A 26,708-nucleotide genomic window follows, 5' to 3' on the forward strand; every position below is an offset into this window, starting at 1 on the left:
GCATGATATTTGGAACGCTGACAGGGGGTGAGTTCCGGCTGCTGTTGCTGCTACTGCCGGTTTGCTCAGGGACACGCCGCGCATCTGCAACGCTTGCACACCTGGTGCGGAGTACTAAAAAAATGCTTCTGTGCATGCGCAGAAGCCAAAAACAAGATGGCAGCACCTACAGCGCCACCGAGAGAACCGGTTCGGGGGGCATGGTAAGCCCGGCTCGCTGCCGGTTCCAGCGACCCAGGCCACCAAGTTACTACCTCTCCGGACGAAGTGGTCCAAAGTGGTAGGAACCCACCTCTGGTGTTTATCCAGAGTCAATGTTTACATCGGAACACAATTTCTGCAGAGAACATTGTCTTGGTGCTCTTTACCAACCAGCACATCCATCTGGACCAGGGAGAAAAATCCCTTGTGTGGAATACGTAAAAAATAAATTAATCTAATAATATTCCAGGATGGGGGAAATTGTTCTGCAGCAGAGAGGAGTACCGACATGAGGAGTACCTCATCAATGATGTTAAGTCAGTTGGGTAATGAAACATCTGCAAGGCACCAAGACCTCCACTGAGATTGATTTGCGGCTTGCAGATGAGCAAGAACTCTTGAGCTGCACCTCTGCTCTTCTACCGATGCTCTTCTAGGCGGGGAGAGCTAGGACCTTCTCCTCTGGATCCATCACTTTTTGGCCAGAAGTGTCCTTGCAGAGCAAACTTGGAAACTACTATGTAGTAGTTTTGAAAACCTGGTCCTCCTTGCTCACCAAAAAGAATAAGGGCAGCACTGATGCTCTTTTGTTTTTAACAGACCTGGCTTAGGAGACCATCCTGGAACATGGATGGTCAAGGATAGTTCTTGAGATGTTGTTCAACTGGGTGTTTTCCCTGAAGATTCTTGTCTCATGGACAAGTAACTTAACCCACAGTTCCACAGAAAGTACTAAAATCTGCAAGGATTATCATATTTTCCGGTGTGTAAGACACACTCTCAAAGAGGGTGAACATTTGGGTGTGGCTTATGCACCGAATGTAGCCCCGCCCACCTGCCGGCCCCCACTCTTTGGCTCTGCCTCCCAGCAATTTGCCTTCTTGCAGCAAACAGCCTGTTACAATTTCAGCACAGCTTGATTACTACAACCAGCTGATTCTCCGTTGGATCGGCCTCCCAACCATTGCCATTGCCTGTTGCCGTCTCCGCGCCCCATTTTCCACCCATTCCAATCCCCGCCACCCAAAACGGGCGGAAAATGGGGTGTGCAGAGGCCGAAAACAGCGCGTGCGGAGGCGGCAATAGGCAATGGCAATCCCTGCAGCCTGAAACAGCTGATCGTCGGGAGGCCGATCCAACCAACTATCAGCTGCTTGTAGTAATCAGGCTGTGCTGAAATTGAAACTAAAACACGTTGTTTGCTGCAAGGAGGCAAATTAATGGGAGGCAGAGGCAGATTTTTTCCCCTTGTGCTAATCAGGCTAAACTGAAACTGAAACAGGCTGTTTGCTGCAAGGAGGCAAATTGCTGGGAGACAGAGGCAGATTTTTTTTTCTTGTGATAATCAGACTAAACTGAAACAGGCTGTTTGCTGTGTCCTGCAAGGAGGCAAATTGCTGGGAGGCAGAGGCAGATTCTTTTTTCTTATGCTAATCAGCCTAAACTGAAACAGGCTGTTTGCTGCAAGGAAGCAAATTGCTGGGAGGCAGAGGCAGATTTTTTTTTCTTGTTTTCCTCCCCAAAAGCTAGGTGCATCTTGTACTTCGGCGCGTCTTATACTCCGAAAAATATGGTATGTTTAGAGAAGGAACTGGCTGGGGTTGAGGACAGTTTATCCGATATCTGAAGCGTTGAGGAGGAGAAATCAGAAGCGGCAAAAGATTAATGGTGGGACTGCATTCTCCCAAGCGAATGTGGATTAAGCAAACACTCACCCAACCTTTCAAAGGTGCCCAGGTAGGAGCTCTGTTGCATAAATCTCTCAGGATCCGCAGCACAATCACACACGATTTTAGCCCGTTCGCTCTGGCCTAAAAAAAAACAACCAGAATGCTCCCGTTCTTGTCTGCAGGGTGCCCGCAAACCTAAACGACTACTTTCATTATTATTATTATTATTATTATTATTTTAAAAAAAGATAGGTAAGAACAAAAAGCCCAACCTGGAACCATTTGGCGTGTCGCAGAGACGCCAAAGCTTCGAGGCACTTTTGCCTGCTGAGTAAATCCGAAGGGTCTTTCACTGGGACATTGTCTACTGGGGAGATGGGAATATGAGAGGAAACAAAAAGAGACATGCAGAGTTGGAACAAGCAGACAATTCTGATGCCCCAAACACAGAACAAATGCCAGCAAGACAGAAAAGAGTTTTTAATAAGACGCCCAGAATTGCCCTGGCACTTTTTCCTTTTTTAAAATAGTAGGAATCAGCCGTTTGTATGTACAAGGAGCAAAAAATAGAGGCTGTTTTTGTTTTTCTTTCTTTCTTTCTTTCTCCAGTGTTCGCAGACAATCTGGGATCTTATTAATTGGTTAAAAAAGAACTTGGGGCAGACTGTACAAAGTGTGTTGCTTTGCATCCTTCTCGTGGTTTCTCGAGGCAAAAAGAAAATTTGGAGGCAGAGAGAGAGAGAGAGAGAGAGGGAGGAGAGAGGAAAAGGGAGGGGAGGGAAAGAGAGATGGGAAAAGAGGGAACAAGAGGGAGGAAGGGAGGGAAAGAGAGAGGAAGAGAGAGAGGAGAGGGAGAGAGAAAGAGGGAAAGAGAGAGTGAGGGGAGAGAGAGGAAAAGAGACGGGAGGGAAAGAGAGATGGGAAAAGAGGGAACAAGAGGGAGGATGGGAAGATAAGGAGAGAGAGAGGAGAGGGAGAAAGAAAGAGGGAAAGAGAGATAGAGGGAAAGAGAGTGAGGGGAGAGGAAAAGAGAGGGGAGGGAAAGAGAGATGGGAAAAGAGGGAACAAGAGGGAGGAAGGGAGGGAAAGAGAGGGGAAGAGAGAGAAGAGAAGGAGGGAAAGAGGGAAAGAAAGAGAGATAGAGGGAAAGAGAGAGGGGGAAAGGAGGGAAAGAAATGGAAAGGGGAAGAGAGGGAGGAAGGGCGGGATAGAAAAAAAGAGGAGTGGGAGAGAGAAAGAGAGGAGAGAAAAAGAGACGGAAGAGAGGGGGAAGAGAGAGAAAGGGAAAGAAAGAGGAAAAGAGAGGGGGGAGGGAGGGAAAGAAAGGGGGAGAGAGGGGAATGAAAGAGAAGGAGGAAGGGAGGGAAAGAGAGAAAGAGGAAGGAGTGGGAAAGTGAAAGAGAGAAAGAGAGGGGGAAAAGAGAAAGGGAAAGATAGAGGGAAAGACAGAGTGGGAGAGAAACAGAGGGGGGAGAGGGGAGAAATAAAGAGAGAAAGGAAAAGAGAGAGGGAGAGAGGGGAGAGAAGGAGAGGGAGAAGGGGAGAGAGGGAGAGAGAGACTGAAACTGAGACTTTTAGTGGCTTCTCTGCTCCCTGCAAAAGGTTTGAGGGCTGCTTTCGTGACGTTACGTAGATATCTACTTTTTCAGAAAAGCAATGATCAAAACCCCTCAGAGCCAAACCAGGGATCTGCCCAAGAGAGAGAACTTTTTACTATTTTAAACGTTCTCTTCCCAACTTTGGATAAGGAAGCAACAAATCAATGAAATTTACCCTCTTTTTCTTTTCTTCCAAGCCTTGCGGCGTGGCCCGTAAACTTTAGAAGGAGGGAAAAAGCTGTTGGCTTCCTCCATTTTCTCTACCTTTTGAGATAAGGCACGGATAAATGAAAATACTTTGCTCCTTCATTAGGTCGAAGTAATTTTTGGCGGGAAGACATTGGCTGAGAGAGAGATCTGCGAACAAGTTCTCGGGACTCGTCCCTTGTCGTCAGATCAAAAGCGCTCGGGATAAGATTCGGCACCCACAACTTTTAAGAGATTTGGCCTACCGAGGCGGCTAAATTTGTCAGAAATGGTGTACGGTCTCCTGCTCGAGAGAGGGGGGGGCTGGACTAGATGACCTATAACCGGGATGGTGAATTTACGGCAAGCGTACCAGAGGTGGCACTGTCGCCAGCTGCTCTTCTTGTTTTCCGGTGTGCATGCTGGGTTCGGCAGGAGCCGGAGCGCCAGAAAACGGCCAAAAAAATGGCCCCCCAAACCAGCCATTTTTCAGACCATTTTCTGAGATGTTTTCCGGACATTTTGGCCTCAAAAACGGCCTGAAAATGGCCCCAAAACAGCCAAAAAACAGGCATGAAAGTGCAAAGATCAGCTGGCTGGCGATCACGAGCATGACAGAAACTCAAAGATCAGCTGTGCGCGGCTCCAACCTTAGCCACAACTTTCCCACTTGTGGACTTCCAACGCCCACGATTCCGAGAGTTGGAAGCCCACAAGTGGTAAAGGGGCCAAGATGGAAGACCTCTGCTTTTTCAGGTTTCCAGCACTCCGGCGTTGGCAGATGTACACACGTTCCAATTTGGGCACTTGGTGCCAAAAAGGTTCACCATCACTGGCCTATAAGGTCCCTTCCAACTTTGTTGATCTGTTAAATGGGTACAAACCCATTCAGGACTCGGGCAATTCAACCTTCAGCTTTGGATGGAGACGAACCACGCCATTTTTTTAAAAATTAAGACGGGGCAATATTGCGTTCTGAACTTGCAATAAGAATGTCAACTTTGTCAAAACTTCCTCAAGCTCTCTTCTGGGGAAAGGAAGCAATTGATGGGTGTGTGACTGAATACACACACACACACACACACACACACACGGAGGTTGCTGGCTGGGAAGTGTGTACCACAGTGCAAATTGTGGTCGGAAGGGCAATTTAAGTAAAGGTAAAGCCCTTGCGCCTATGTGCTAGTCGTTCCCGACTCTAGGGGGCAGTGTTCATCTCCGTTTCAAAGCCGAAGAGCCAGCGTTGACCGAAGACGTCTCCGTGGTCATGTGGCCGGCATGACTCAACGCCGAAGGCGCACGGAACGCTGTTCCCTTCCCACCAAAGGTGGTTCCTATTTTTCTACTTGCATTTTTGACGTGCTTTCGAACTGCTCGGTTGGCAGAAGCTGGGACAAGTCACGGAAGCTCCCTCCATTAAACGGCGCTAGGGATTCAAACCGCTGAACTTTCTGATTGACAAGCTCAGCATCTTAGCCACTGAGCCACCGCGTCCCACTAAGGGCAATTTATGGTTTTGTATTTTCAGCAATACCTTTAGACTCCAACCTTGGGCACAACTTTACCACTTTTGGGCTTCCAACGCCCGCGATTCCGAGAGTTGGAAGCCCACAAGCGGTAAAGGGGCCAAGATGGAAGACTTTTACTCAACACCATGGGGCATAAGGAAGACGAAAAAGAGAATAAACGTCCAAAAAAATCTGTCTCGCGTTCCCTTGTTGAGATACCGCAAAGCCTCACACTGTTACTGTCAAACCCCTTGTGATCTTTGCAGCGTTGATTTTTTTTATTATTTTTCATTTTTGATTCGGCAGAGGGTTACTGGCGTGACCGGTGGGTAAGAGACGCCCAATGAAAGCTGCAAAGTCAGCAACAGGATTAGCCCTCAAGTGGCACACAAGCACAACAAGGACACAACTCTAGTTTCGGGGGAGTTCGGTTGGTTGGTTTTCCAGAAGGAAGAAGAAGGAAAAAAAAAAAGGAAGTTAGCTGTGGTTGTTGTTGTTTTTCTTCCCCCTCTCCCCAACTTTTTATCCGGCAACAATTCCTTCTCCCGTGAGAAAGAACTCATCACTCATCCGTGGTTCTGTGGGGTCATCTAGATCAGATAAAGCTTTTGGTAGCGTTTGTGCTTCAAGGAAGGCGAATGGCGTTGATTTATGAATTCATCAAATTTATGGCGCGTCACTGTCACAAATAATGGTGACAAGACAAAGGGGGAGGGGGGCAAAAAACAACAACGACAGATTGTCCATCTCCAAGGCCATCTCCACCAACCACGAATGGTCCTAGCAGCTCCCTTCACTCAAATCGTGCAGTTTGGGTAACCATTAACACAGAGCGAAGGGAAGGACAAATGGCGGGTGATTTAAGAGACTGCCCCGCACACCTTCTTCTGTCTTAATGGTTTCACCGTGGGAGGAAGATAAACCTCCCCCCTCCAAGTGCTGGTTAATGCTTCCTTGAAGGAGCCATGCTGGAAGAGGTTGAGGGACGACCTTGGAAAACAACAGGGGCGGGGAGAAGTTACGCTGCGGTGTTTTCGAACGGTTGCGCCTCCTGGTTGGAGGAGGTGATTGTGAGAGTGAAACTCTTGGAGGAGGGTAGGGGGTGGGGGAGAAGAATGGAAAGAGGAGCTGGGGGTGGGTGGAGGAAGAGAAGGAGAGGACCAGTTGGGGGGGAAAAAACCATGGGTAGAAAATGGTCATTGGTTCATGCCTGTCCATCAATGATGGTGAAAGGTTAGTAAGGAAGTTCTAGGTAAGGTTGAGGAGATACAATAGGTCATGATTTACTCCACGGAGAAGGCCGGGGTGAAGAAAGAAGGGGCGTTAGCATTGCAAACGGATGGAAGGTGGGATCTGGGTCAAGATGAGACTTTCCTCTAAAGGTTAATGGACCTCTTCTTCTTCTCCCTTGGATGTCTTTCTTGGCCCAACAATGGGCCACCTCAATGTACGCCAGCTCACTTTTACCCAGAAACCAAGGTTTTCCTCTCCCTCTTTTTTTCCTGACTTCAAGCTATGGGGTCCATAAAATGACTGGGGGCAGAGTGAGAAGAAAAGAGACACAGAGAACCCATCATGATAGCAAATCAACATTTTCAATAGCCTCAGTTCTCTGCAAGTGGAACTGAAGAGATATCTGAAGGTTGGGTCAGGCTCAAGCGGAGGTCCATGAAATCACAGAGCAAATGCGACGGGGGGAGAAAGTTGAGGGTTGGTGGGGGTGGGTGGGCTGTCATTCATTGCTCCCAGCAGCTGGTACAGGGCAGGGGAAGGGAGAGTCACCCCCGCCACCCAAGGAGAGGGGGAGGGGGAAAAAAGGGTCAAACAGAAGAGCTATTCATCCAGATGACAGACCATCAATAAAGACACAGTGTCACTACATCGAAAAAGGGACAGCAAATGGACCAAAATTAATAAACGGATAGAAAAATGCTTTTGTTTTTGAGTTTTTCTTTTTAAATTAAAAAAACAACAACAGTAAAAAGAGCGTGTGTTGAAGCCTTCTTTTGTCTGCATGGCACAGTTTTGGGAAGAGTGCCAACCAAGCACCGGGCGTTCCAAGATTTGCTGCTGAAAAGGATTCAGTTGGTGGCATCGGGCGGGGCAGGGAAATCCAATTGTGCCCTCCGCGATAAAATTTGTGCAATGCCTAGATTTGGGTCTAGGACCGGGTTGGCAAACCTATGGAACGCATGCCGGAAGTGGCACGGACTGCCCTGCGCGGGAATGCGCGGCTTCGCTGACTCTTCTCTTCCGAGTTCCAGTGGCCACACGCGCACCAACCAGCTGTCCTTTGCGCATGCGGGAGCGACAAATCCCAGAAGGGAAGTGTTCTGTTGTGCATGCATGCGCCGGCACTTGAACCTCTGGGTTTCTGGCGCATGCATGCGCACCAGCTAGCACTTCACTGGGCATGTGCTGAAAACCAAGAGTTGGGGCGATGGCGCATACATGCAGAATGGAATTCCTGCTCTTCCGGGTTTTAGCGCTTCCCCGCGCGCGAAGGACAGCGAGGCCGCACGTTCCTTGCGGGATGGCTTTGCGTGCCGTTTTGTGGCACGTGGTGACGAAAAAGGTTAGGATGACAGCAACCATCCCCAAAATAAAATAAAGCTAAACCTAAAGGTGGCTTGACAGAAGTAAGCCAGAATCCTGCCCTTTTGACATTGTCTTCTAGGGCCCCCTGCTTGAGCAGGGGGCTGGACTAGAAGACCTCCAAGGTCCCTTCCAGCTCTATCCTGATTGATTGATTGAGGGAAGCCTCTGGATTAAACCGGGCCTTCAGCTGCGCTTCCAAATCTCTTTAACCCCTGTTCCTCTTCTATCTATCTATCATCTATCTATCTATCATCTATCTATCTATCTATCTATCTATCTATCTATCTATCTATCTATCTATCTATCTATCTATCTATCATCATCTATCTATCTATCCATCCATCTATCTATCCACCCACCCATCCATCTATCTGATATCTATAATCTGATATCATATATCTATCTATCATCTATCATCTATCTATCTATCCACCCACCCATCTATCTGATATCTATAATCTGATATCATCTATCTATCTATCTATCTATCTATCTATCTATCTATCTATCTATCTATCTATCTATCTATCTATCATCTTATCTATCTATCTATCTATCTATCTCTACTATCTTGACATCTATCTATATCTATCTATCTGTCTGTCTGTCTGTCTGTCTGTCTGTCTATCTATCATCTATCTATCTCTTATCTATCTATCTTTATCTATCTATCTATCTATCTATCTATCTATCTATCTATCTATCTATCTATCTATCATCTTATCTATCTATCTATCATCTATCTATCTATCTATCATCTATCTATCTATCTATCTATCTATCTATCATCTATCTATCTATCTATCTATCTATCTATCTATCATCTATCGTGGTGGCACAGTGGTTAGAATGCAGTATTGCAGGCTAATTCTGCTGACTGCCAGCAGTTCGATCCTGGCCAGCTCCAAGATTGACTCAGCCTTCCGAGTTCGGCAAAATTGTTGGGAGCGATAGGCTGACTCTGTAAACCGTTTAGAGAGGGCTGTAAAAGCACTGTGAAGCGGTATATAAGTCTATTGCTATTTGGTGACCAGAGACTCTTCTAGGTTTGGTGTCCCACAGGAAGACTGGCTCTACTCTGGGTCTATCACTGACCAGGGGAGGTCAGCAACTATGCACCCTTCCCATGGGGCCAAGGGAGACCCGTCTCACCCAAGACTAGCACCCTTCCTTTCCAACTACTCTCTTTACCTCCGTCCTTCTTATCGGCTTCATCCCGGATTAGCGGAGAGGTGAGGGTCACCTTGAGGGTCAGCGGGAGTCCCGTTGTGCTACGGATGACGATGGCCGCTTCGCTGGGATGGTGTTCTATGTGGTACTTCTCTTCGGTGAGTTTCTGAAACGATCCAGAAAACGGGCTCCGTCAAGCCTCAAGAAAAACTGGAGCCCAGCCGAGAAACACTCGCCCTTCGCCTCTGCGGCTGTAAACATTTAAACAACCCGCCACAGGAGCAGAGCGATCCTTTGAGTCTTCTTCCGGGAAGGAAAATGATCGTTTGGGGGATTTTTTATGCCTTGCTAGAAATGCAGGCAGAGGATTCCTGGAGCATCCAAGAACAGTCGAGAAAAAAGGTAGAAGTTCCCCTCGGACATATATGCCAATCATTCCTGACTCCGGGGGGCGGCGCTCATCTCCATTTCAAAGCCAAAGAGCCAGCGCTGTCCGAAGACGTCTCCGTGGTCATGTGGCCGGCATGACTCAACCCTGAAGGGGCACGGAACGCTGTTACCTTCCCACCAAAGGTGGTCCCTATTTTCCTACTTGCATTTTTAACCTGCTTTCGAACTGCTCGTTTGGCAGAAGCTGGGACAAGTCACGGGAGCTCCCTCCGTTACGCGGCGCTAGGGATTAGCCACTGAGCCACCTTCTACAATACAATCCACTAAAAATAAAATTTCTCTTCTTAAGTTATGCTGACTAACAGGCACAATGTCTGCAAGGACTGCATTTCCTACCTGGTGCAGGATTTTTAGAGGGCAGACTTTTCAACAGGGGGCAGCAGGGGAGGGTTGGGGGGGGGCTGCTCTTGCTCAGCTCAGAAAAGACCCCTTGCCAAGGAAAATGCCCTTCAAAATGCTTCTCCCAGCAACCGGCAGCAAAAGTGGGGGGCGGGAGGGGAGAGGAAACGCTGGGGGGAAAAAACCCGAAGAAACCTGCACCGTTTTCTCTCTCTCACCTTCTCCAGAGACCAACCTGTGTTACCGAGAAAAATGGATGCGTTTTAAAACTGCCCCAATTTTTCCTTGGTTAAGCAAAAAAAGAAAAAAAAGAAACCGCCGAGAAACATTTCTTCTAGGCCCAGATAATATAAACCAGTAGCTGAGAACCTGGCAGTGCCTGGGTATTTATAGACATCGAAGCGTTTGTATGACGGGGAGGCATAGGGAGGGGTCTTTCGTCCACCTACTCCCATGCCCATCATCCCTGCCCTCTCCCATCCGCGCTCCTCCTTCCCGCCCTGTCTACAATCCTGGCTCTTTGCCCCAAATTCATCAGACGCTTCCCCTTTGGTCCACCGGAGGGCGAACGTCACGGCTGGCTTTCCAGAGGAAGCTGCGAAGGAACGGACATCACAAACAATTGCCCCTCTAGGACCCTGCACTCGCTCTCCTTAACGGCCCAGGCTCTCCCTTCCCCCTCCCATGACATCACAAACAATTGCCACTCTAGGACCCTGCACTCGCTCTCCTTAACGGCCCAAGCTCTCCCTTCCCCCTCTCATGACATCACAAACAATTGCCGCTCTAGGACACCGCACTCGCTCTCCTTAACGGCCCAGGTTTTCCCTTCCCCCTCCCATGACATCACAAAGAACTGCCACTCTAGGACGCTGCACTCGCTCTCCTTAATGGGCCAGGCATTCCAGAGTTATGCTGGAACACACACACACTCGCTGATAGAATAAAACATCATGCAGCAACAGGATTAATGATAAAGATGGGCTTCTTGAGTTTGTCTCACCTGGATTTGGACAGGTAGATTGTCTTTGACGAGGGATAGGAGGGTCTCTGTGGGCTTTTCTTTGCACATCAGGACTAGTTCCAGGTCCATGTCGTCCTTTATCAACAAGCCTTTAGCCACCAAACCAATCCTCATCACGCCGCACAAGATCCGGCCACCTTGCTCCCTGGGGAAGGAGGAAATGTCGTTATTGTGATTGGTGGCACAGTCAGCCAGGTGTTTAGACTGGATCTGGCAGGTTTTGGCCCACCTACGGAGCCTTCCCAAGGACAGATGTGGACATTTGATGGTATTACATCGCAGGATGTAAGGTGTTCCAAGCCAAGCTGCCTTCTGCAATTGACCAACGGGGATTTTTGTCAATGCCGACGGTGCTCTTAACGGTACTCCAGTTCTTTGGGGGATTGCGCCGAAGGATCTCATGACTATGGATGCCACTTCTGCTTTCTTTTGCCACAGTCTTTCTACTCCGCCTTGCTATTATTTTTTATTATTATTATTATTATTATTATTATTATTATTATTATTATTATTATTATTATTATTATTATTATTATTATTATTGCATCAACAGAATTGTATCACAGCGGCCAGTTGTTTCGCCGGATTTGGTTACTAGTCGGGCCCCATCCAGGGGCCTTGGACGTCGTAACGTATTTTCGTAATATGTGTGCGGATCCAAGCAGTGCAGCCTTTTGCATTTGACTGATGGTGATTTTGTCAATTTTTAACTGTTTTAAATGTAGTCTTTCTACTCCGCCTTGCTGCTATTATTATTATTATTATTATTATTATTATTATTATTATTATTATTATTATTATTATTATTATTATTATACTACAATTGTATCACAGTGGCCAGTTGTTTCGCCGGATTTGGCATTACTAGTCGGGGCCTAGGGCGTCATATTATTATTGTTGTTGTTGTTGTTGTTGTTGTTGTTGTTGTAGTATTTTGCACCCACCTCTTGACTCTCTTAACCCCAGAATGTTTGACAAGGCTTCGGAGCGTGCAGAAATGTGAACTCCCAGGCTGTTAACTCATTAGAGCAGCTGCTTTGGCTTCCAGAGTGTAACACAACTCACACCAAGACCATTGTGTCAACAGATCAGTGACAACGGGTGGCTGGGATTTCAGAAAATGCTGGGCCCTCAGCTCTCTCTCTCTCTGTGTGTCTCTCTCTCTCTGTCTCTGTCTCTCTCTCACACACACACACATACCGAGCAACTGAAGGGCAAATGGAAGCCTACAGAGGCTCTTACGCAGAGTAGCCTCTTCAATCAGGCAGCTGCTGCCTCTGAAATTCCCCACGTTGATGTAAGGACAAGGCACAGCTGGGCACTTAATCTGCCACATCTGCCGTTTTTTTAACCACTAATAAATTTTGCATTTAAGGCCCCACCACCACTCTTCTTCCAGTCACTGTCCCTTTTCTGCTCCAGAAAATCTGGGATATGTTTTTCCCCGCTTTGTCTTCCTTGAAGGGGAAGGGAAGGGAGTTTGACTCATTGCAGGAGGTTTTCAGTAAGCTCTCTCTCACAATCTCTTTGTGTCTGTCTGTGTGTCTGTCTGTTTCTCTCTGTGTCTCTCTTTTTAAAAAATGTGGGGAATGGATGGAAAGAGCTACAAGGCGTCTGGCATCAGGAAAACAAAATAAATTAGGCACAAGAGGCAAAAGCTCAGCACCAACACTGCTGAATTTGCGTGCAAGCTTCCCTACAACCTGTACACATAAAGGCTGCCCTCGCACATATGCGCTAGTCATTCCCGACTCTAGAGGGCAGTGCCCATCTCCGTTTCAAAGCCGAAGAGCCAGCGCTGTCCGGAGACGTCTCCGTGGTCATGTGACTCAACTCCGAAGGCGCACCAAACGCTGTTCCCTTCCCACCAAATTGGTGCCTATTTTTCTACTTGCATTTTTCTCGTGCTTTCGAACTGCTAAGTTGGCAGAAGCTGGGACAAGTCACGGGAGCTCACTCCGTTACGCAGCGCTAGGGATTCCAACCGCCGAACGGCCGACCTTTCTGATTGACAAGCTCAGCGTCTTAGCCACTGAGTCCCTCTTACAGCCAAGCTGTAGGCCAGCCAAAAGTGTTTATCCACCCGTCGAAGAAAACGGCACCCCAAATTTAGCACAAGCTCATTTTAAAAATATATATATAAAAATCCAGCACAGTGAACCAGAGAAAAAGAGGCTTTTGGAGTTTGCACCATTGGCAGCTGTTAAAAATGCAGTCACAACCTCACACGAAAAGAGACGGCAAAGAGAAAGATGTTGCACCATCAGTGAACAATCAAAATAACAACTTTTGCCCTTATATTTTCCTTTCTGGTCTTCCTGCTGATGCCTCCTGGATATCTCATGCTTTAACCATGTGCGGATTTATCTTAATCAAATGCCAGGAAGATCTCTTGATTAGTTACCTGATCTCATATTTAAATAGGAGACAACCATTTAAATAAGAGCCAGCCATGTGCAGCAACTGCCAAAAAAGCCAACATAGTTCTAGGCTGCATCAACAGAGGGATAGAATCAAGATCATGTGAAGGGTTAATACCATTTTATAAGGCCTTGGTAAGGCCAAATTTGGAATATGGCATCTAGTTTTGGTGGCCACGATGTAAAAAAGATGTGGAGACTGTAGAAAGAGTGCAGAGAAGAGCAACCGAGAGGATTAGGGGACTGGAGGCTCAAACATATGAAGAACGGTTGCAGGAACTGGGTATGTTTAGTTTAATAAAAAGAAGGTCTAAGGGAAACATGATAGCAGTCTTCCAATATCCCAGGGGCTACCACAAAGAAGAGGGAGTCCAGCTATTCTCCAAAGCACCTGAGGGCAGGACAAGAAGCAATGGGTGGAAACTAATCAAGGAGAGAAGCAACCTAGAACTAAGGAGGAATTTCCCGACAGTGAGAACAATTAATCAATGGAACAAGTCGTTATGAATGCTCCAACACTGGACGTTTTTAAGAAGATGTTGGATATACATTTTTTCTGAAGTGGTGTAGAGTTTCCTGCCTAAGGAGGGGGTTAGACTAGAAGACCTCCAAGGTCCCTTCCAACTCTATTATTCTGTATATAAGAGAACAGAGCGCTGGGAAAATCAGGGAGATCCAGGCAGTTCAAATGAGTACGAAGATTTATTGCAAGCTTAAAATTTCGTTACAAGGATGAGAACTACTAACCAGGTCAATGAAAAAGGGCAGTCGATAAAGGCAGAAGGAATTCAAAATGGGTCCCCTGTTTGCGCGGGGAAGCTCAAGAGCTGGTTTAATCTAAACCATCCAGTTGGCAATTCCAGAAAAAAGAAACTCCTGGGACATTATTTTACCAAGAGTATAAACTTTACTGAATAAATCCACATCGACATAGAAGAAGCAAAACCAGCTCTGAGCTTCGCGCGCGAATGCACGCATAGTTCATTTCCCTATGGGACATCCACTGTCCATTACATCCACCAATCACTTCTGTTCATTTTGTTTTGGGAGCCAGCAGATCACACTGTGGTGGCATCTGCTCTGGGAGTCCATTCCTCCCCATCCTTGCTTTCCAATCCCACCCCTCATTCTTTGTCCAGCTGCGAGCAAAGTGGGACAGAGGTGACAGTTTCGGTCAGTCTTGTCCGTGGGCTCTGGCGGGCACCAAACGATTCATGACTGATGACGCGCCATTAATTACAACAACGGGGGAGGTCAGGAGTGGAGAGAGGTCAGCAAATAGGTACTCTATCAGTACCTATCAGCCAATCCATCTGATCCTAAGCATAGATTATTTGTTTTGCGCCATCGACTTTCTATCTCTCGACAATTTGTTGGCGCATGCATCGATGGCTTCACCGCATCCAGCCTCAGAGCCCAAATGTGTGGTCTGTGGGCTTTAAAAAAAAAAAAGCAAGTAAAAAATAACCACCACCACCAAAAACTCAAAGACGTGGACCAGCTGCTCTGCTGTTTGCCAATTGACCAAGTTGAGAATACTAAAGCTTTCCACTCGGGGGGAAGAGAAGTAGACCTTCCAGGCCAGGGGTCGGCAACCTTAAACACTCAAAGAGCCGCAAATGTCCTAACCGGAAGCCCCCCATTCAAGTCTGGAGCCGACCGGAAGTCCGGTTCCCCCATCGTACAGTCTCTTCCTAGCGTGGCATCCTTTTTCCTTTACCTGTCCTAACCGAAAGCCCTATCAATTATGGAGCCGACCGACGATAGGGAGCTGCAGCAGAGGGATGAAAGAGCCACAAGAGGCTCCGGAGCCGCAGATTGCTGACCTCTGTTCTAGATCCATGGGTGGCCTTCCTTCCTGGCAGGACGGCTTGTCCTGAGTAATCCAGGTGAAGCTCTCTCCTATGACTGCTCATCTAGCAGACACACATACACACACAAACACACACACACACCCATGTCAGGTTACATGTTGAGCTCCACCGGCTTGGAACCGAGCACCAAATGCTACTCAGCGGCCCTCCGTAAATCGTCTCCCTCGGCCAGCCGATCTCGCCTTATTTAACCCGGAGACTCCTCAAGCTGACAGCTGCACAAGGCGCAGCTGACAAATTGCTGCCCGTCCTCGGAGAGCATGGGGAAAGGCCCCTCTTGGCAAGGCCAGGGCACTGCCAACCCCCTTTGCTCGCTCACACTTGGCCAATAAAGAACTGAATTGAATTCTATTCCATTACATTCCATTCTTCCATTCCATACCATTCTTCTATTCTAGTTCAATTTCTATTCTATTCTATTCTATTCCATTTTTCTCTTCTATTCCATTCCATTCTTCTGTTCTACTCCAATTTCTATTCTATTCTATTCCATTTTTCTCTTCTATTCTACTCCAATTTCTATTCTATTCTACTCTACTCCAAATTCTATTCTATTCCATTCCATTCCATTCTTCTCTTCTAGTCCAATTTCTATTCTATTCTACTCTACTCCAAATTCTATTCTATTCCATTTCATTCTTCTATTCCATACCATTCTTCTATTCTAGTCCAATTTCTATTCTATTCTATTCTATTCCAAATTATATTCTATTCTATTCCATTCCATTCTTCTATTCCATTCCATTCTTCTCTTCTAGTCCAATTTCTATTCTATTCTACTCCAAATTCTATTCTATTCCATTCCACTCCATTCTTCTCTTCTAGTCCAATTTCTATTCTATTCTACTCTACTCCAAATTCTATTCTATTCTATTCCATTCCATTCTTCTATTCCATACCATTCTTCTATTCTACTCCAATTTCTATTCTATTCTACTCTACTCCAAATAGATTCTCTTCTATTCCATTCCATTCTTCTATTCCATTCCATTCTTCTATTCTACTCCAATTTCTATTCTATTCTATTCTATTGTACTCTACTCCAAATTATATTCTATTCTATTCCATTCCCACTCGTCCTGTCCCGTCCCATTCTATTCTTCACTGATAGCCCACGTAGATCGTTGCGCAATGAAGAGATAATTAAGAACAGAGTGGATAAAAATCGATGATTTTAAAAAAAAAATTAGAGTTTATTTAAATCGGATTTTTATTTTATCATTATCAAATTTATTTTGACACAATGCTTTTGGAGTAAAAATCTATCTAAAGATAGTTTATTCAGCATGAACTGGCGCTTAGTTATGTAGCAGGAGGCTGTATATTTTGCAATGTTGGGACTGGCGGTGAGTCAACAGCGGATCAGAGGAGGAGCCGCTGCGGGGCGGAGATGACAGTGGCTCTTTAAAAATTACGATTTAAATCGAGCTGATTTAAATCAAGCCAGTGATTTAAATCATGATACCAACGATACCAATTCTCCATACCAACGAACCTTCCAAGCCCAAGTAGATCACTTTACTGAGGTATGCATGGAGTAAAATTTCTTTTGGATTTTTGGCCTTCCACACTCTTTATTATTCTACTATGTATTTTCTATGGTGGGAAAACGGGAGGGGGGATTGTATGGAGTTAGATGATATGCAGCCATAACAACATTCTTTCTAGAAAGCCAAGGTCATCCTTTGTCTCTGCACCTCTGCACCTGACCGGAACTGAATGGGGTGGCAGCTGCCAGCGTGGCAGTGGGAGATTGGACCGTGGGATGGACTTGTGGGTGTGAGGGGAGGCAAGATCTTGAACTTTCAACTGGGTGGGGAAAACCGGGAAGCTTTCAGATTCGGGTTTTCCCAGATGTGCCAACATGGCTCCCTTAATAAATTGGATCTTTGAGCAATACTTTACCTCAGACTCTGATTTACTTTTGGATGCTATTTGGAACCCCGACAGATGGTGGATCTCAAGGATTGTATGAAAATGGGTCAGCCCACGTTTTGTCCACTCACTTGCTACTTCGGCCATCGGCCGTTTCCTCTTTGTCCTCCACGCTGCCCTCCATCCGAGAAGACTTGCTCGTCTCATCCATCCAATCGGAGACCTGCTTAAGGGCGCACTCGACGGTGGAAACCATGTTCTGGACGGCTTCAAGTTCCTCTGGAGACGGATAAATCGTCGAATGTTTCATCATCACGTGCCGGTCATCGTTAGCAAACGATCGGATTGATCTCTGCGGGGGAGAGGCAGGAAGGAAGCCAAGTCATTCTATTCTATTCTATATTCTATTATATTCCCTATTCTATTCTATTCTATATTCTATTATATTCCCTATTCTATTCTATTCTATATTCTATTTTATTATATTCCCTATTCTACTCTATATTCTATTCTATATTCTATTTTATTATATTTCCTATTCTATTCTATATTCTATTTTATCATATTCTATATTCTATTTTATTATATTTCCTATTCTATTCTATATTCTATTTTATTATATTCCCTATTATATTATATTATATATTCTATTCTATATTCTATTTTATTATATTCCCTATTCTATTCTATATTCTATTATATTCTATATTATTTTCTATTCTATATTCTATTTTATTATATTCCCTATTCTATTCTATATTCTATTCTATATTCTATTCTATTCTATATTCTATTTTATTATATTCCCTATTCTATTCTATATTCTATTATATTCTATATTATATTCTATTCTATATTCTATTTTATTATATTCCCTATTCTATTCTATATTCTATTCTATATTCTATTTTATTATATTCCCTATTCTATTCTATTCTATTCTATATTCTATTCTATATTCTATTCTATTCTATATTCTATTTTATTATATTCCCTATTCTATTATATTCTATTATTCTATTCTATTATTCTATTATATTCTATATTCTATTCTATATTCTATTTTATTATATTCCCTATTCTATTCTATATTCTATTTTATTATATTCCCTATTCTATTATATTCTATACTATATTCTATTTTATTATATTCCCTATTCTATTCTATTCTATTCTATTCTATCCTATTCTATATTCTATTTTATTATATTCCCTATTCTATTATATTCTATTCTATATTCTATTCTATTCTATTCCTGCCAAGCATCTGAATTCTGATCACATGACCATGGGGATGCTTTGAAAGTCATAACTATGAAAAACAGCCACTTTTTTTCAGGGTCGTCGTAACTTGAAATTGGCATTAAGTGAATGATAAACAAAAAACAAAAAAGGACACCATAAAAAGAGCAAAGCAATAACATGAAAACAAAAATGAGAGAAAGAGAGAGGGACGGAGACAGAGAGAGGGACAGAGAGAGGGATAGAGACGAAGCGAGAGAGAGGAGAAAGAGAGAGAGAGAGAGAAAGAGAGTGAGAGAGAGACACACACAGAGAAAGAGAGAGGGACACACAGTGAGAAAGAGAGTGACAGAAAGAAAGAGAGAGAGAAAGAGAGAGGGACAGAGACAGAAAGAGAGAGACAAAGAGAGAGAGAGAGGGACAGAGAAAGTGTGAGAGAAAGACAGAAAGAAAGAGAGACAAAGAGACAGTGAGAGAAAGAAAGAGAGAGGGCTACAGAGAGAAAAGATTGAGAGAGAGAGAGAGAGAGAGAGAGAGATATCTCCCTTCCCCCCTCCATCCCACTGCCCTCTTTTTTTAAAACGCCATATCGCTGCCACCTGACAGGGGAAAAGGGGGGGAAGCCCTTCAAATAAACAGCCACGGAGAACCCCAGGGAAGGGGACAACCCCTCCCTGTGGACCTTCCAAGTTCAAGGTTACAACTCGCAAATGTCACTTTTATTAGGAAAGGTTATTTATGCCCATCTTTTGCTCCGGCGCTTAATAATTCATGCCTCTTGCAGCCTACACACTGGGATTTCTCTACAGTGCCCCTGCTATAAATCAAAGCTTGTTTCTTTTTCCCCCCCTACAGCTTAAGAGCCGGACAAGCCTTTAAAACGCAGTCTTGTTTTGCAAGGGCTAGCTTGCTTTAAGGTAAAGATTCCCCTCGCACATAGGTGCTAGTCGTTCCTGACTCTAGGGGGCCCTGCTCATCTCCGTTTCAAAGCACAAGAGCCAGCGCTGTCAGAAGACGTCTCCGTGGTCATGTGGCCGGCGTGACTCAACCCCGAAGGCGCACGGAACGCTGTTCCCTTCCCGCCAAAGGTGGTTCCTATTTTTCTACTTGCATTTTTTAATGTGCTTTCAAACTGCTCGGTTGGCAGAAGCTGGGACGAGTCACGGGAGCTCACTCCGTTACGCGGCGCTCGGGATTCGAACCGCCGACCTTTCTGATTCACAAGCTCAGCGTCTCACCCGCTGCGTCCCCCAGCTGGTTTCGCAAGCTGGTTTACTAGGCCAGGAAGAAGATCGGCCTCCATGCTCCAGGCCGATGTCCTTTCTCCCCCCCACAATGGATGACCAGTCAACATGACCTACCATGGCTACAGCAGATTTCACCTCTGGTGCTCTTCGCCTTTCTCCTTTTCCTTCCTCCTGGGTATCTTGGCTAGGCACTGAGATTTTGACCAGCAGCTCCACATAAGCCTCTCAGTCTTTCCCAAGCCAAGAAGTTCACCCAGGTGTGCCGTTCCTGGAGTTAGGTTCCACCAGGCACCTGCAAAGCCCAGAGAGAAGAAAGGGAGAAATTCAGAAGCGATCAGAAACCAGTTTAATGGAATACGCATCTTTATATAAGGAGGTGATAAATAAGAAGAGGGGAAAATCGGAACTTGAACAATGTTTGAACCATATTATCAAGTCTGTCATCTGCACCTCAATCACTGTCTGTTTTGGCTCTGCAACCCAACAAGACCGACACAGACTTCAGAGGAGAATCACAACTGCAGAAAAAACAATGGCTACCAACCTGCCTTCCATGGAGGACCTGTACACTGCACGAGTCAAAAAGAGGGCTGTGGAAATATCTACAGACCCCTCGCATCCTGGACATAAATTGTTTCAACTCCCACCCTCAAAACAACACTATAAGGCACTGCACACCAAGACAACTAGGCACAAGGACAGTTTTTCTCCAAATGCCATCACTCTGCTAAACAACTAATTCCCACACACACTGTCAAACTATTTACTAAGACTGTATTAGTATTCTTCTTCTCTTCCTTCCTAGTACCTGTCTCTTCCCACTTATGACTATAACCATGTTGCTTGTATCTTTCAATTTATATTGTTTATTTGTTTCCTAGTATGATTTGATTGCTTATTAGTAACCTATGACTATCACTAAGTGTTGTATCTTATGATTCTTGATGAATGTATTCTATTTTATTTTTCTTTACATACAGTGAGAGCTTATGCACCAAAGACAAATTCCTTGTGTGTCCAATCACACTTGGCCAATGAAGAATTCTATTCTATTCTATTCCTATTCCATTCCATCTGTGATTGGAATAAAAATAACATACTGAAATACTGAATAATTAAATAATGGAAGACGATAATTTAACATAAAGGTAAAGATTCCCCTCAAACATCTGTGCTAGTCGTTTCTGACTCTAGGGGGCGGTGCTCATCTGTTTCAAAGTCGAAGAGCCAGCGCTGTCCGAAGACGTCTCTGTGGTCATGTGGCCGGCATGACTCAATGCCGAAGGCGCACGGAACGCTGTTCCCTTCCCACCAGAGGTGGTCCCTATTTTTCTATTTTCAAACTGCTAGGTTGGGAGAAGCTGGGACAAGTAACGGGAGCTCACTCCGTTACGCGGCGGTAGGGATTAGAACCACTGAACTGCCGACCTTCTGTTCGACAAGCTCAGCATCTTAGCCAATGCGTCCCCCACCTGCGTCCTCCTCATCTCCATTTCAAAGCCAAAGAGTCTCCATGGTCATGTGGCCGGCATGACTTAACGCCGAAGGCGCATGGAACGCTGTTACCTTCCCAACAAAGGTGGTTCCTATTTTTCTACTTGCATTTTTCACATGCTTTCCAACTGCTAGGTTGGCAGAAGCTGAGACAAGGAACGAGTGCTCCCTCCGTTACGCAGCACTAGGGATTCGAACCGCTGAACTGCCAACCTTCTGTTCGACAAGCTCAGCATCTTAGCCACTGAGCCCCTTCAACAGCACGCAAATTAAACCAAGTAGATGTAAATATACAAATATTTGTTGGAGGTGCAAGAAAGTGGTTGGAACATATAAACATATGTGGTGGAATTGTGATAGTGCATAAAAAGTATGGGACATGGTGTTTAGAGAAATTAGAGCACTATTGAATGTAAATCTAGACATGTCACCGAGAATTGAATTATGTTGCTGGTGGAAAAACGGGATATGAATGAAAGAAAAAAGGAATTGATTGTAAATTTGATAACGGCAGCTGGATTAGGGATGGCTAAATATTGGGGACGAAATTGGGATATTCAAAGAAATGAATGTTATAATGAAATTTGGAGTAGGGTAACAAAAGATAAATGAACAACAGAAATTAAATTAAAAAAAGAGATGATCCGAGCAAATAATTACAATGAAATATGGGGGGGATTTTATAAAATCAGCGTTGGTGGAAGGCAAAACAGAATAAATCTACTCAAGAATATATGTTGTTTTGGAGGAGATAAAGGCACAATTGGAATATATTGTATATCTTTTAGTTGTTAAAGATGAATAAATACAAGGGGGGGGGGAAGGGTCTCCAGGGGGTGGGAATGCACTGTAATATTTGTTTTTCCCTCTTTTTCTTCGTACTTAGATGCATGTGTGCTATGTTTACATTTTTTGTATTCTACTTTATCTAGTAGTAGGTTATGGTCTACCTTATCAAATGCCTTACTGAAGTCCAAGTAAACTATATCGATGGCATTCCTCTGGTCCACTAATTTTGTCACTTTGTCAAAGAATGCAAAGTTGACAAACCCACGATGGCTTTTGGCGATTACTTTGTTTACTTCTAGATGTTCGCTAATTCGTTGCTTGATTATCTTTTCCAGAATCTTTCCTGGTATTGAGGTCAGGCTGATAGGTCTGTAGTTTCCTGGATCTGTTTTTTTCCCCTTTTTTGAAGATGGGAACCACATCAGCTCTTTTCCAGTCCTCTGGCAGTTCCCAGGAGGTCCAGGATTTCTGAAAGATACAGTTCAGTGAAGCGAACTAATGGTCTCCTGCAAACTCCACTCCCCTTTTGCTCTTCTTTTATTCCCTCTGGGAGGGGCCACTCACCGTCCACCTGTGGCCTTCCTCCCAAGTCGACCCCTGTTCTTTAGCTGTTCCCTTCGTCTGGCAACTCTCCGCATGCGGAAACTGGGAACAGGCTCCAGCTGTTCTTCTGCCCCACTGATGTCTGACTTCTGAAGGCAGCTGATAACTGGCAGACGGCTTTGGTCCCCTCTCTGCCTCGACACAGAGCCCTCGTCAGAGCCTTCCCCAGCCTCCAGGACTGGCCCATGTCCCTCCCCAACCTCCTCACTGTCCAAATCTGCGGCCGTTGGCGAGCCGCAACAGCTTGTGGGTTGGTTTAGTTTAGTTACCAGGCTAGGTAACATCTTCAGAGTAGTTTAGGGGAGGTCAGGTGTGGGTGTGTCAAGTGAGGCCTCTTGTGATGCTCCCACACCTAACGTCCTCCAAACTCCACCGAAGACGTTACCTACCATGGTTACGAAATGTTTGGAAGCCAATCCACAAGCTCAGAGAACAAACTTGCACTGTTTTATTTACTCTCTATCAATACTAAGACTTCCTTTAAGAGTCCACCTCGTTACCTGCTTTGTGGTCATGACTAGAGATTGGAAGGGAGCCATGAACATCTGTTGAAATGGAGAGACACCTTGCACCATTTCTTTAAGGGGGTTGGGTCATGTTTGAACATGATCTGCTAACTCCTGTCCACATACACCACCTGCCTAGAAAAGTTAAATGAACTTGGTAAATTAGATCATACTCTTTTATTTACTGAAAGGCACGTTTTCCAATATAAAGTTCCAAAACGTAAGCATTCAAGGTTGACTCAGCCTTCCGTCCTTCCGAGGTCGGTAAAATGAGGACCCAGATTATTGGGGGCAAGAGGCTGACTCTGTATACCGCTTAAAGAGGGCTGTAAAAACACTGTGAAGTGGTATATAAGTCTAAGTGCTATTGCTATTTGTCTCTATGTCTCTCTATCTGTCTATTGTATGTATCTATCTGTCTGTCTGTCTGTCTATCATTCATCTATCTATCCTCTATCTGACTCTTATCTATCTATCTATCTATCTATCTATCTATCTATCTATCTATCTATCATCTACCTACCTACCTACCTACCTACCCACCCACCCACCCCTATCTATAGATATAGATCTATAGATAGATGATGTAAATCTATCTATCTATTTATCTATGACTATCTATCTATCTATCATCTATGACTATCTATCTATCTATCATCTATCTATCTATCATCTATGACTATCTATCTATCTATCATCTATCTATCTATCTATCATCTATCTATCTATCTATCTATCTATCTATCTATCATCTATCTATCTATCTATCATCTATCTATCTATCTATCTATCTATCTATATCTATGCTCTATCTATCTATGACTATCTAGCTATCTATCTGTCTGTCTATCCATCATCCATCATCTATCTATACTGTCGCTGTCTCTCTCTCTCTCTCTCTTTCTACACACACACCTTTCTGTCTAACTTTCTACCTACCTAACCTACCTACCATCTATCTCACTATTTATCATCCTATCTTTCCATCATCTATAATCTATCTATAATCTGTCTGTCTATTTGTCTATCTATATCATCTATCATCTGACTATCATCTATGTCCATCCATCCATCATCTATCTATAATCTCTATCTCTATCTATCTACCTACCTGTCATCTATCTATCTATTATTCTATCCATCATCCATAATCTATCTATAATCTGTCTGTCTATCTATATCATCTATCATCTACTATCATCTATCTATGTCCATCCATCCATCATCTATCTATAATCTCTAACTTTATAACTTTCTATCTACCTACCCATCATCTATCTGACTATATATTATTCTATCTATCCATCATCTATAATCTATCTATAATCTGTCTGTCTATCTATATCATCTATCATCTGACTATCATCTATGTCCATCCATCCATCATCTACCTATAATCTCTATAACTTTCTATCTACCTACCTACCTATCATCTATCTGACTATTATTCTATCTATCCATCATCTATAATCTATCTATAATCAATCTGTCTGTCTGTCTGTCTATCTATCATCTGTCTGTGTATCATCTGTCTCCCTCCCTCCCACCAACATCTGACAAATTAACAGAATAAACATACATACAAAAAGCAGAAAGCTTAGAAGCTTTCTACCAAAGGACCCACCACGCATGGTGGGCTTTTTACTCGATTTCACGGTAGGAAAGGCCCAGATGTCGGACCTGCTCGAGTTCAACCATACCTCTGTTGAAGGTTCTGGATGCTACAGGCACTAAGTGGCCTTTTCTTCATCCAGGGCAGCCTCTACCGTCACGATCCTTCCGATTTATCCCCGAGATCAAAAGCTTTGAAGCTGCAACTTTGCTCTGCCAGCAAGGTGGACCTGTTTGACCAGAACTGCGGCTTGCCCAAGCCTGTTCCACCAGCCTTTCTTCTCCCCCAAAAAGGAAGCAAGTACAAAAGGAGTTTTAGGATTGCTTCTGAACCTATTTGAGCAAACACCTTCAATTCACAGCTGCCCGAAGGAAGCTTTTGTCCATTCTCACGATATATTCTTCGTCTGGTCCACAATGAAATCCGTCCACTTCGAATTGTCTTCTGGCCAAAGAGAGGCTCCAGAGACAGCAGTATCCAAACTGGCCCTCAAGTTCTTGGCCTCATCAGGGCCGGTTCTTGACCCCTGTTTCTTCCTCCCTCACCGGCTTGGCGTTGTTGTTTGGCTTCTCTGCTATTTCCCCGGCTGGACTTTGGACCGTCTCTTGCGCCTATCCCTGCTCTTTGCACAATTAACCACTCGGCGTGTGATTCCTCCTGGTTGAAATCCCTGCCTCTCTTAAATTACCGCAATACCTGCAGATCGGCGTGTCAGGCTTCCAAGTACCCTTCCCCCCCGAAAATAAGACCTCTTTTTCCCCCCCGAAAATAAGACCTCCCCAATCGGGCTTTGGAGCGCATGCGCTAAAATAAACCCAACCCCGAAAATAAGCCGTCCCTGAAAACTATACAACACAGCAGCAGCCATGAGGTGGCCACGCTCGCCGCCTCCTGCGCCTCAAAAATAAGACCTCCCCAAAAGTAAGGCCAAGTGCTTGTTTCAGGGGGGGGTGTCAAAAGAAAATAAGACCCTGTCTTATTTTCGGGGAAACATGGTAATAATCCATAGTAAGGAAGGTAGATTCCTCAAAGAATAGCTTTATTGGAAATTGGCAGGTATTTGGTGAAGACCAACTCTGAAGATTCCCACGGGTTTCACCTAATTCAAAGTAAAACTTCTCCCCTCAACCCCAAGCAACCAGTCAATAGCCCAATCAAGGCTGCATCTGCTGCTCGGGTGACGTCACTCCTCCTTCCAGGCGTGAGAACGTCCTTGGTTCCCAAGAGGAAGTATTTTGTTTCGACTACACAACCCAGCTATCTTTATTCCCCCCCTTCCCTATTCCTCAGCTCCAGTGTAGCAGTGCCGAAGCTCCCAAGATGCTTCAGGGATTGACAAGGTGTTCTTAGTGGCCACTTTCCAGGGACCCAGTGGCTAAGGCGCTGAGCTTGTCGATCAGAAGGTCGGCAGTTCGGCGGTTCCAGTCCCTAGCGCCACATAACGGAATGAGCTCCCGTGACTTGTCCCACCTTCCGCCAACCTAGCAGTTTGAAAGCATGTTTAAAAAATGCAAGTAGAAAAATAGGAACCACCTTTGGTGGGAAGGTAACAGCGTTCCGTGCGCCTTCAGCATTGGGTCATGCCGGCCACACGACCACGGAGACGTCTTTGGACAGTGCTGGCTCTTCGGCTTTGAAACGGAGATGAGCAGCGCCCCCTAGAGTCAGGAACGACTAGCACAGATGTGCGAGGGGAACCTTTACCTTCCAAGCCTGCTCCAAGGTTGGGCAGCAGAGGCCCAAGGAAAGCTCAGCCTGACATTCCTGGGTTAAATATTTCCATGGTCTGCGTTGGAAAAGACGAGCATTCCAGCCGACACCGTCTCCACCGGTTATGCTGAGACAGACGTGGACAACTCCTTGTCTCCCAGTGACCTCACTTCATAGTAACTCTGCTCCTCACCGTTGCATCATTCAAACCCCTCCTTTGCAAGTGGCCCATCAAGGAACTTGGCCAACACACAGCAGTGTCATAATACAACCCAACGTTGTTATAAACAACTGGGAAGCCAGCCGCGGGCGTAGCAGCCGTGTTAGGAATTCCAAGGAAGCACGCCGTCTCCCACTCAGCAATTTTGGATCCACCGATTACACCTTTTGGGCGGAGGCGTGCTAAACCTGGGTCAGGTTTTGAGTCATTCTGTCCAAAGGAGTTTCTAAGGAAGTCTTGCGTTCAAAGATGGAGCCCACAGATATTTCTTTTAGCATCTTGTTAACTCCCTGAAACCTGAATTTCTTCCGTAAAAATAAATAAGAACGCTGAAATACTGCAAGCTGGCAGTTCCAACCTCAATCTTGCATC

General features: G+C 45.0%; 1 protein-coding gene across 1 annotated transcript in view; it reads right to left on the bottom strand.

The window, feature by feature from the left end:
• STRBP (spermatid perinuclear RNA binding protein) overlaps nucleotides 1-26,708 on the bottom strand; it is a 79,508-nt gene that overhangs the window by 21,551 nt on the left and 31,249 nt on the right. The window contains exons 2-7 of the mRNA XM_081967681.1: nucleotides 19,517-19,694; nucleotides 17,045-17,265; nucleotides 10,724-10,889; nucleotides 8,953-9,097; nucleotides 2,144-2,235; nucleotides 1,917-2,012 (exon numbers count right to left, since the gene is read on the bottom strand). Coding sequence (XP_081823807.1) covers nucleotides 1,917-2,012; nucleotides 2,144-2,235; nucleotides 8,953-9,097; nucleotides 10,724-10,889; nucleotides 17,045-17,265; nucleotides 19,517-19,519 — 723 coding nt within the window. The 5' untranslated portion in view covers nucleotides 19,520-19,694. The remainder of the gene's footprint in view (nucleotides 1-1,916; nucleotides 2,013-2,143; nucleotides 2,236-8,952; nucleotides 9,098-10,723; nucleotides 10,890-17,044; nucleotides 17,266-19,516; nucleotides 19,695-26,708) is intronic.

This window comes from Natrix helvetica, assembly GCF_964273705.1.
Source record: "Natrix helvetica genome assembly, chromosome: 15".
Lineage (NCBI taxonomy): Eukaryota > Metazoa > Chordata > Lepidosauria > Squamata > Natricidae > Natrix > Natrix helvetica.